At 45.1% G+C, this 11,434-nt stretch overlaps 1 protein-coding gene across 1 annotated transcript; it reads right to left on the reverse strand.

The window, feature by feature from the left end:
• Positions 1-10,016: 10,016 nt before the first annotated feature.
• Positions 10,017-11,066, reverse strand: LOC121272560 (prolactin-releasing peptide receptor-like). The gene has a single exon (XM_041179210.1). It carries the CDS (start codon positions 11,064-11,066, stop codon positions 10,017-10,019), a length of 1,050 nt encoding a protein of 349 aa, XP_041035144.1.
• Positions 11,067-11,434: the final 368 nt, after the last annotated feature.

Raw genomic sequence — 11,434 nt, forward strand, 5'->3', positions numbered from 1 at the left:
TTTACCACATCTTTCCAAATTTGATACCTTACCCCCACTGTTCAAATCCTATTTACTTCCCTAGTTATGCAGCTCTTGAGGACACCAGCCCCAGCACGGTTCAGGTATAGACTATCCCAACAGTACAGACCCCACTTTCCCCAATGCTGGTGCCAGTGCCCCACAAACCGGAACCCGCTTCTCCCACACCAGTCTTTGAGCCGCGCATTCATTTCTCTAATCTATTTGTCCAATGCCAATTTGCACGTGGCTCAAGTAATAATCCAGAAATTATTACCTTTGAAGTTCTGCTCCTTAATTTGGTGCCTAGCTCCTCATACTGACTGTGCAGAGCCTCCTTCCTCATCCTGCCTATGTTGTTGGTACCAACATGGACCATGATCACTGGATCCTTCCCCTCCCACTGCAAGTTCCTCTCCAGCCCTGCACAGATGTCCTGAACCCTAGCACCGGGCAGGCAACAAAGCCACCTGGACTCTCGCTCTTTGCTACAGAGAACAGTGTCATTCCCTCTTATTATATTGTGCCCTACTATCACTACATTCCTTTTTGTTCCCCTCACTTGGATGGCTTCCTGTACTAAGTTGCCATGCTTATCCACCCTGCAGACCCCACTCTCATCCAACCAGCTGAGAGAACCTCAAACCTATTGGGCAATTGCAGAGGCTCACACTCCTGCACTCCTGCCCTCTGGGTCCCCTTACCTGCCTCGCTCCCAGTCATGCCCTCCTGTCCCTGGCCACTAACCAAAGCAGAAGACCCTATCCTAAGTGGTGTGACTGCTTCCTGATATGAAGCATCCAGGTAACTTTCTCCCTTCCCAGATGTGTCGCAGTGTCTGCAGCTCAGCCTCCAGCTCAATGACTCTGAGCCAAAGTTCCTTAAGCCTCAAGCACTTCCGGCAAACATGATTTCCCTGGATCACATCACCTGTCCTGTTAATGTGTTTTAAATAATTACTTAATTATATTAATCACTTAATCATGTTGCTTTCTTATATATTTTATTATTTTTACCACCAAATTTAGTACTGTTTTAAACCTTAGGTATAGAATAGAACTTACTCACTTACCAGATACTCACCAAACAGTTAGCTCCCTTCCCTTTAGTCGAGCAAGAACCAATTTCCATGGGATGAGAAAGATGGAAAGAGGAAATTAACAACTGCTTCTCCACCCCACCCCCCCCACCCCCCACCCCCCACCCTCACTGAACTCCCCTGTCACCAAACTCCAAGTCTTCTCCCAGTTCGTCAGCTGCACAATGAAGTAATTTTGGAAGCTGTGATGTAGCAAATATGGCAGCCTCTTTGTGCACAGCAAGCCCCCACAAGCAGCAATGTGATAATGAGCAGATTATCTGTATTTTTGCAATGTTGGTTGAGGGATAAATATTGGCTAAGACACAGGGAAGAACGCCCCTGCTTTTCCTTGAAACAGTGCCATTGGATGTTTTACATCTGCTTGACTGAGTAGGCAGGACCTGGTTTAATGTCTCATTCCAAAGATGGCGCCTCTGACAGTGCAGCTCTCTCTGTACTGCCTCGTTTCAGCCTAGCTTATGCACTCAGGTCTCCGGAGTGGGATTGCAAACTTCCGGCTCAGGGGTGGGAGCACAGCCCTCTGAACTACCCCCTCTGCCAACTCACTGGATCTCAGTTGCAGGAGAGGGTGCAATCCAGGCGGATTAAAATATTGTTTGGATCAAAGATGCAGGGATCAGCCAGGATTCTGCTGATCGCGATCCCCATGACCCCTGCTTGGAAAGTGCGTATGCTTGGATGTGGAGGCGGGGGAGGGGTCAGGCTTAGCTGTGAAGCTTCCCATGGTTGATCAGTCCACCAATACTCACTTGCACTTGCCCGTAACCACTTGAGTGGCACAGGGTAACACCACCTGTGCAATCAAGGAGATGAGCTGGCAGTGGGAAAGGAAAAACGTTTTCTTTCTTTGTTATATCTGCAGGCTTCTTTAATTAATGTCAAGTTAGCAATGCAAAAACATTCCGCCTGCCCCATGATAACCACAAACCCGCTGTAAATTAGATAACTAGCCTTTTCTTAGAAACAATGTAAATATTTGCCATATCGTTCTGTAAATAGCCCATAACTCATGTGCATCTGTGTATATGTTCGGAGACTTAAAACAAACTAAACTTGGTGACTCTAAGTGTGGTTTGAACAAACATCTCGAGTGATACGAGTCAGCCACTTGGTCCCTGTGGATCTTACAAAGCCGATGTCTCATTTCCCCTATCACTCTCTGTGCTCGCTGACCTATATTGGCTCCTGACCCAGCAACGCTACAGTTTTCAAATTCTCACCCTTCTTTTCAAATCCCTCACCCTCTCCCTGTCTCCGTAGCCTCCCCACAACCTTCCAAGAGTCCTGCGTTGCTCCAATTCTGGCCTCTTGAGCATCCCCGATTTTAATCACTCCATCATTGGCAGCTCAGCTGTCTGAGCCCTAAGTTGTGAAATTCACTTCCTTACCCTCTCCTCCTTTAAGACACTCCACAACAACTACCATAGATCGCAGCAATTAAGTTGACCCATCCTATAAGATGGCCCCATCGTTGCAGCACCAAAAATCAAGGCTTTTGCATGTACTCGATGTATATGTCAAGCCCCTTTTCATCCAAGAAGTGCATGTTTTACTTAACCTTATCCTGTAACTTGGTGCATGGGATCCAGCAGGTGATACAGGCTGTGATGAAGATGCACGGAAGTTTAAGTCAGACCCACAGAGTTGAGCGTGCACGGCATGGCAAGTGACAAACCAAAATAAGTCCTCCAGCAAAAAGAATGAAGTACAGAACCGCTTTCAAGCTAAAAACCGTAACATTTGCTAAAGCGTCAAATAACTGCTGCAGTGAGGGGATTCGGTTTCCGTGAAAAGCTGGTGTGTGAATGGAAGAAGGAATTTGTCCTGAAGATGATGGCCAAGGCCAAATGTGCCACGAGAACAGGAGCCTGCCCCACTCTCCTGATCTCAAGAAGCACGTGTCAGAATAGCTCCTCAAAAATGGTCAGAATCGTTGTATCATCACCAGAAATGCAAACATACACGCTTAAATTGGCTGAGTCAAACAAAGATTTCAGAGCAGCAGCTGGTTGGCGTAGATGCTTTATGGAATGACAATCTCTAGTGTTGCGGCAGAAGTCCATCAAGCAACTACCAAGAGGACTTGACACCAAAGTTAGCAGCTTCCAGCAATTTATCAACAGACAGCAGCAAGGCCACATGTATCTATTATGTCTGTTTGTTCTTTCATGGGATGTGAGCATCACTAGCAAGGCCAGCATTTGTTGCCCATCTTTAATTGCCCTTGAAATGTGCAGCTTGCTCGGCATTTCAGGGGGCAGCTAAGAGTCAACCACATTGTTGTGGGTCTGGAGTCACATGTAGGCCAGGCCGGGTAAGGATGGCAGATTTCCCTCCCTAAAGGGCATTGGTGAACCGGATGGGTTTTTACAACAATCAGTGAAAATTTCAATTCAAGTTTTATTAACCAAATTCAAGTTCTACCAGCTATCATGGTGGGATTTGAACCCATGCCCTGCTACGCCCCCATTACCAATATGCCACCATCTCCCCCACATGTCAGCATAAGGCACACCAGCAACATGAAACGCCCATGAATTTCAAAATGCCAAGCAAACAAACTGTGGAGTGGAAATGTTCAAAAACAGTTCTAGTTAAAACCACTGGCCATGAGGGAACATGATTGATGCGAGACTAGCCTGTATGGCCAATGGAATGAAGTTAAAGTCTATGATATTGTCCAACATAAAACTGCGGGGAACATCAAGTGCCCTGCAGGGGTTTTTGTGGATGCCCATCATGTGGAGATGGTGGTTTAGTGATAATGTTGCTGGCTAGCAATTCTGAGGGTCTAGACTCATCTTCTAGGGACATGGGTTCAAATCCCACTAAAACAGCTGGTGGAATTTGAATTCAATTAATCTCAATGATGGTAACCATGATAACTATCAAATTTTGTTGTAAAAAAACCCATCTGGTTCACTAATCCCCTTTAGGGAGGGAAATCTGCCGGCCTTACCTGGTCTGGCCTACGTGTGACTCCAGACCCACAGCAATGTGGTTGACTCTTAACTGCCCTCTAAAATGGCTGAGCAAGACACTCAGTTCAAGGGCAATTAGAGATGGGCAACAAATGCTGACCTTGCCAGCGACGCCCACATCCCAGGAAAGAATAATGAAAAAAAAATGTCAACACTTGGTTGGGATGAAGTGAAGTTATCAATCGATAATGCGTGGAATCGGCGGCCTATGTAAGGAATGGGTCTTGTTATGGTGAGACATGTTCAGATCCCTAATAACCAATGAGATCAAGATGTGCCTGTGAAGAGAAAACACGCACACCAATCTGTAGTTCAACCTTTGGATGTGTGTACCAACAAGCCAATTGTTCGGACAAGTGGTCATCTTGACCTGGAGCCTTAACTCTGTTTTTCTCCACCGATGCTGCTGACCTGCTGAGTATTTCCAACATTCTTTGTTGTTAAGAGTTATAATTGGCTGGTTTCTTTGACATTTTTTATAAAATTCTTGCTCCAACACAAATCTTGATGCATCACATTTTGGCAAACAAGCTGTACATTTCTTGGCTCACTATCCTTCCTCGGCAGAGCTGCTGATCTGTTTATGTTCTCTCCGCTATCTCCAATTTTCTCGCTGAGCCTGGTCGTTTGGCTCAACTCCGTGATTGATGCAAGCCAACTTGCATTCATCTTGCCCATACTCTCCCCTCCCTACTTACCTTAAAGGGTTAGGAAAGTACAGAGAGCCACTCTAATGCTCTGGGGACATGGACTCAAATCCCACCACGGCAGCTGGAATTTAAATTCAATTAATAAACCTGAAATATAAAGCTAGTCTCAATAATGGTGACCATGGCAACTATTATAAAAACGCAACTGGTTCACTAATGCCCTTTTAGGGAAGGATATCTGCTCTCAATGTCTGGTCTGGCGTTTATGTGACTCCAGGCTCACAGCAATGTGGTTGACTCTTAACTGCCCTCTGAAGTAGTCTAGCAAGCCACTCAGTTCAAGGGCAATTAGGGATGGGAAAAAATTGCTGGCCATGCCAGTGATACCCATATCCCAGGAAAGAATTTAAAAAATTAAGAATGATCTTATTGAGACATTGAAAATAATTATTGGATTGGGTAGATGGGGGTGAGGGAGAGCCTCTTAAGACTCGCCCCCCCTCCCCCCCCCCCACCTCAATGATGTTCTGATCAGAATTCCTTGTGCCCTGAAGCACTTTAACAGTGGTTGTAACTCCAGAACATCCCAGGAGAACTTCTCGGCTCTTAACCATCAGCTTCTAGTACCAGTTCAACATTGTAAACCCAACAGAGTTGGCTGAAGCAAGGCAGGTCCAAAATGGCTGATGTCAATGAATCCAGAATATTCAGTGCTTTTGGAAAGAGAAAATAGCAACAAATCGACAATATGGGTCCATGATGTACTTCCTGTCACTATCACACTCACTTCCTGTCACAATTGGCACCATTACATGCATTTCCTGTCACAACTTACGCTGTCACACTCACTTCCTGTCACAATTACACCATCACACTGATTCCCTGTAACAACTTAGCGTATCCTCTCACCATCAGTGTTGCCATGGAGGATCTGCTATTTTTTTAAATAATCCTGTCATTTTTACATCAATATTGGGCCGGGTGAGGGGACAGGTTTACATAAATCCTACTCCCTCATGCATCAAGTGGTGTTTGAGGGCGTCAGAATCTCTTGCCCCTTCTACTCTCAGCCACAGGGCAAGCTAGCAAAGGAGGGTTTCCCTCACTCCATCAAGGCACAAAACACCCCTTTGAGCTGAAGGCTTCTTCACCCACTCTGTCCTTCTGTGTAAGCGTTATCTTGAGCAAGGTTTTCAAAAAGCATTTAAGCATCTCCATTATCTTTTGAGGCTTCTGTTTATCTTTCATTAACACTGCGCTGTCATCTATTTCATACACTATCAGAAATGATTCATTCAGTCAGCCTCTGCTGGCTAACATCATTCAAAGAGCTTGCTTGGGCATGTCAGAGAGAAGCTGACAGCATCCTTATGATGAGATGGTCTCATCGGACATGAGGAGGGTACGGGCCTCAGGGGCAAGTAAGAGCACAAAGGGCACATGGTCAAGGAAGAGAAACTTGCGTTATTCTGACAGAATTAAGGTCCAGAAGCTTCCGCCCATAGCTCGATGAGACCCCTGCCTGAAGTTGACCAGGGCAGATCCATGTTAGTTCCTACTCTGATCAAGACAACTGATCTTGTCTGAGGCAGCAGTGACTGACCTTGTTGGCCCCTGGTTAAAGGAGGGGAACGCTTCAAACACGTAGGGATGCAGCTGAACAGGCAAGTCTACTAAGATTCCTTGAATCCTATACACTGTGCGTCACAATGATAAACCCTATTGATCCCTCACAAACATCAAATTCTTTTTTAATTCTTTGAAGAGTGTGGGCGTTGCTGGAAGGCCCAATCACTAATTGCCTTTGAGAAGGTGGTGGTGAGCCACCTTCTTGAACATGCTGCATGGTGTAGGTACACTAGCACTTCTCTGTAATGGGTATACAACTGAGTGGCTTGTTAGGCCATTTCAGTGGGCAGTTAAGAGTCAACCACATTGTTGAGGGTCTGGAGTCACATGTAGGCCAGATTGGGTAAGGATGGCAGATTTCCTTCCCAAAAGGGCATTAGTGAACCAGATGGGTTTTCACGACAATTGATGATTGTTTCATGGCCATCATTACCGAGATTAGCTTTTCAATTCCAGATTCATTAATTAAAATAATTTAAATTCCACCAGCTGCTGAGGTGGCATTTGAACCAGTGTCTCCAGAGTATTTCCCTGGGCCTCTGCATTACTAATCCATGATGCCACCATCTCCCCTGACATATTGAACCATCCCAATTAAAGAGCCTACTATATGAATAGACAACCTTAGACAAGCACCATGCATAGATCTCAGCCAGCTGTGGCCAAAGGAAATTCAGTTTAACAGGCAAGACTGTCCATAATACAAATCTCAACAATGGAGACAAGGCTGCAGGATGACAAGGATTGGGTTCTGAACATTGAGGGGTATATGACATTCAAGAAGAATAGGAAGCTAGGTAAACGTGGAGGGGTAGCACTGTTAATCAAGGATAGCATTTGTACAATACTTAGAGATGGCCTTGGTTCAGAAGATCAGGGTGTAGGCTTCGTTTGGGTGGAGATGAGGAATATAAGGGGAAAGAAGTCACGAATGGGAGTGGTCTACAGGCTCCCTAACAGTAGCCACAATGTAGGACAAAGTATACAAGAAGAAATATTGGGTGCTTGTGATAAAGGGATGGCAATAATCATGGGTAACTCTGGGTAGATCAATAGAGAAGCAGTGGCAGACAATTAAGGGGATATTTCAGAATACTCAAAATTAGTATATTCCTATTATGAAGAAAAATTCTAAAGGGAGGACCCACCATCTGTGGTTAACTAAAGAAGTTAGTGAAAGCATCAAACTTAAGGAAAAAGCATATAACTGCACAAAGATGAGTGGCAGGTCAGATGATTGTTCAGAATATAAAAAATGGCAGAGAATGAAGAAAAATAATCAGGAGAAAGAAATTGGGGTATGAGAGGAAGCTAGCTAGAAACGTAAAAATGGATAGCAAGAGTTTCTACAGATATTTCAATAGGTAAAGTGATTATTGGTCTTCTAGAGAGTGGGGGTGGGGAATGAATAGTAGATAATAAGAAAATGGCAGATGAAGTGAACAAATATTTTGCTTCTGTCTTCAGTATAGAGGATATAAAAAACATTCCAGTAAAAGCTGTAAATCAGGAGATGGAGAGGAGAGAGGACCTTGGTGAAATTACAATCACTAGGGAAATGGTACTGAGAAACTGATGGAACTGTGGGCTGATAAGTATCTTGGCCCAGATGGGTCTTAAAAGAAGTGCTTAATCAGGTAGTAGATGTGTTGGTGTTAATTTTCCAAAATTCCCTAGATTCTAGAAAGGTTTCATCAAACTGGAAAGTAGCAAATATAACCCCTCTATTCAAGAAGGGAGGGAAGCAGAAAACAGGAAACTATAGGCCAGTTAGCTTGACATCTGTTGTGGGGAAGGTGTTAGAGTTGATCATTAAAGGGGTCATAGCTGGGCACTTAGAAAAGCTCAAGGTAATCGGGAAGATTCAGCATGGTTTTGTGAAAAGGTAATCATGTTTAACCAATTTGTTAGAGTTTTTTGAAGGAGTAACATGTGCTGTGGATAAAGGGGAACCTGTAGATGTACTGTACTTGGATTTCCAGGAGGCATTTGATAAGGTGCCATATCAAAGGTTATTGTGGAAAATAAAGACTCATGGTATAGGGGGTAACATATTAGCCTGAATAGAAATTAGCTGGCTGGTATAAAACAGAGAGTATGCATAAATGGGTCTTTGTCTGATTGGCAGGATGTGCCTAGTGGGGTCCTGCAAGGTCCTGTGGCCTCAGCTTTTTACAATTTACATCAAGGACTTAGATGAGGGAAGTGAAGGCATGTAGCTAAATTTACAGATGACACAAAGATAGGTAGGAAAGTATGTTGTGAAGAAGACATAGGGAGTTTGCAGACAGATATAGATAAGTTGAGCGAGTGGGCAAAAATCTGGCAGATGGAGTATAATGTGGGAAAATGTGAAATTGTTCACTTTGGCAGGAAGAATAAAAAAGCATAGTATAACTTAAATGGAGAACAACTGAAAAATTCAGAAGTGCAGAGGGATCTAGTGTTCTCATTCATGAGTCATAAAAAGTTAGTAGGCAGGTGCATACTTGTTCCCTCTTGTGAGTGAGTTCAGAACTAGGGGGCACTGTTTTAAAATTAGGGGTCTACCTTATAGGTATGAGATGAGGAGAAATTTTTCCCTCAGAGAGTTGTGCGACTTTGGAACACTCCGCCTCAGAAGGCAGGGGAGGCAGGATCATTAAACATTTTTAAGGCAGAGGTAGACAGGTTCTTGTTAGATAAGGGAATCAAAGGTTATCGGAGGTAGCCATGATCTTATTGATTGGCAGAGCAGGTTCGAGGGGCCAAATGGCCTACTCCTGCTCCTATTTCATATGTTCATAACATCACTTCACAAGATATTAATGGAAAGATATTTGGCCCATTTTAATGATTAATCTAGAACAGCATTAAATGCTGCCCCCTCCCCTCCCCAGCTCCTGGCCCCCACTGGTGTATCTAGTTATTTCTTAAATGAGTCCAGGGTTTCTGCCTCTGCCACCTACTGAGAGTCCATTCCAAGTGTCACCACTCTCAATGTGATGATGAAGAATCTTCAGGGAGCAGTTATCAACATCATTTGACTCATTTGAACCTGTGGGCTCTAAAGTTCTTGGGAAGAAAATTAATATTCAGAATGAAGCATTCAGAATCAGAGCTGCATGTGCTGTTAAAACATAGATTCCCTTTATTTCCTTCTAGACTCCCTCTGCTGGTATATGTGTGTATATGTCTTAAGTGGACAAAATGCACAATGCAATTTTCGATACACTACATGGTTGCTTGTCCTACTCCCCCAATATTTCCCCTCCTCTCCTGAACATGCTGAGCCATCAATGGTACAGTTCTCTCAGTTGTTTTCTACACCCTCACCTTCACCCCACATTCCTCATGCCCATGAGCAAGGTGGGCATCACAGTCAAATTCCATCTTGTGTTCGCCACAATATCTGCACATGTACCCTTCGCACCATCCAACAGGCCGGTGAATAGGAGTGAGTTCTCTCCTGTAGCCCAGGATCATTGTTCTCACCACTCTCCCAGCACAGATCAGCAGAGAGCAGGGATCAAATGCGGCGCCTTAAGGTTAGTGTGATTTAGTCCAAGGACAGGCATTGACACCATGGGGATACCGTAGTGCACAACAATTGCCGATTCTGCACTGAATGTCAATCCCAAAGTTCAACACATAGCAACCCCACAGGCTCAAAGTTCATTGGCTGCAAGGCTGATTACCCATCTCAGCTGATGTAGTGTGTAACGGGGATGAAATGCTGGACAGGAAGCTGCTATTCCTCTTCCGATGGCGGATGTACCCTTGGAGATGGAGCCGGAACTTCTGGTGCAGCGAGGCATAGATGAAGGGGTTATAACATGAGGAGCTCATCGCCACCCAGTGGCAGGACAGATGGAGGACCTTGATGTATTTGTAGTTGAGGATGGTCAGGTCGATGTCCAGGTCGATGATCAGGTTCAGGATCTGCAGGGGTAGCCAGCAGGTGGCAAAGGCCAGCACAGAGATGATTAGGAGGATGAAGGTCTTTCTTTTATCTTTGCTCCACTTGCCATGATTTCTCCCGACCTTGCTTCTCTTCTTGAGATGGGTGGTGATAGCGCAGTAGGAGATGGTCACAGCAGATAATGGGACCATGTAGGACAACAGAAGGATGATGCAGGAATATGCCAGCCTCTGTGCCTCTAAGCTCGGCCAAGCCTCTCCGCAAGCATTAAAGTCGACCACGTTGAGCTCCTGGTACCTGGTGTGAATGGTGGCTGGACAAGCCAGGGCAAGAGATATTACCCATATGGTGGCTATGATGAGACCAAACCAGTGGAAGGTTATTCTTCGGCGGATGGGGTAGGCCACCACGATGTAGCGGTCCACCGCGATGGCCGTCAGTGAGAGGACGGAGACGTAGACCGTGGTGGACTGCATGAGCGAGACAAAATGGCACATGAACCTCCCGAAGAGCCAGCCGCGCAACTCCAGGGTGGAGGACACAGTCAGGGGGACGCAGGTCAGGCACATGAGGAGGTCGGCGACCGAGAGGTTGCCAATGAAGAAGTTAGTGGTGTTGTGAAGCTTCTTGTCCATCGCGATGCAGACAATCAGGAAGACGTTGCCAATGCAGGCCACAGCCACCAGGGCGCAGTATAGCAGGATGAAGAAGGATTTGTACTGTTGGAGTAGATCAGTGTCGGGAAAGTTCACCGGGGAGCTGGCATTGAAAGAGCTACTATTGTCCAGAGTCTTGGTTTCCATAGTTTCTTGTACAAGAACCTTCAATATTCACCCTTCAAATAAAACATAATGTTTTATGATGGCTAAAGAAGGCCATTCAGCCCATTGTGCCTGTGGTGGCTCTTTTGAAAGTTCTATCCAATTCGTCAACTTCTCCTGCCCATTCCCTTTAGCCTTTCCCCTATCAAAGATTGTGATTCCCCTAACTTTTGGCCGTTGATGAAGTTATCATAAATTTTGGATTCCCTGGTACTTTCTACTCTTTCCACCTCACCTGTGCACCACCACCACACCCCTCACTCTCATTTTTACCTCATTTTCTGTAACCACATTCACCCAAATGTTGGTGAGCCCAACAGTTAACATTTCACCAATCCTCAACCATGAAC

Source organism: Carcharodon carcharias, chromosome 34 (genome assembly GCF_017639515.1).
Source record: "Carcharodon carcharias isolate sCarCar2 chromosome 34, sCarCar2.pri, whole genome shotgun sequence".
In the NCBI taxonomy this organism is placed as follows: Eukaryota; Metazoa; Chordata; class Chondrichthyes; order Lamniformes; family Lamnidae; genus Carcharodon; species Carcharodon carcharias.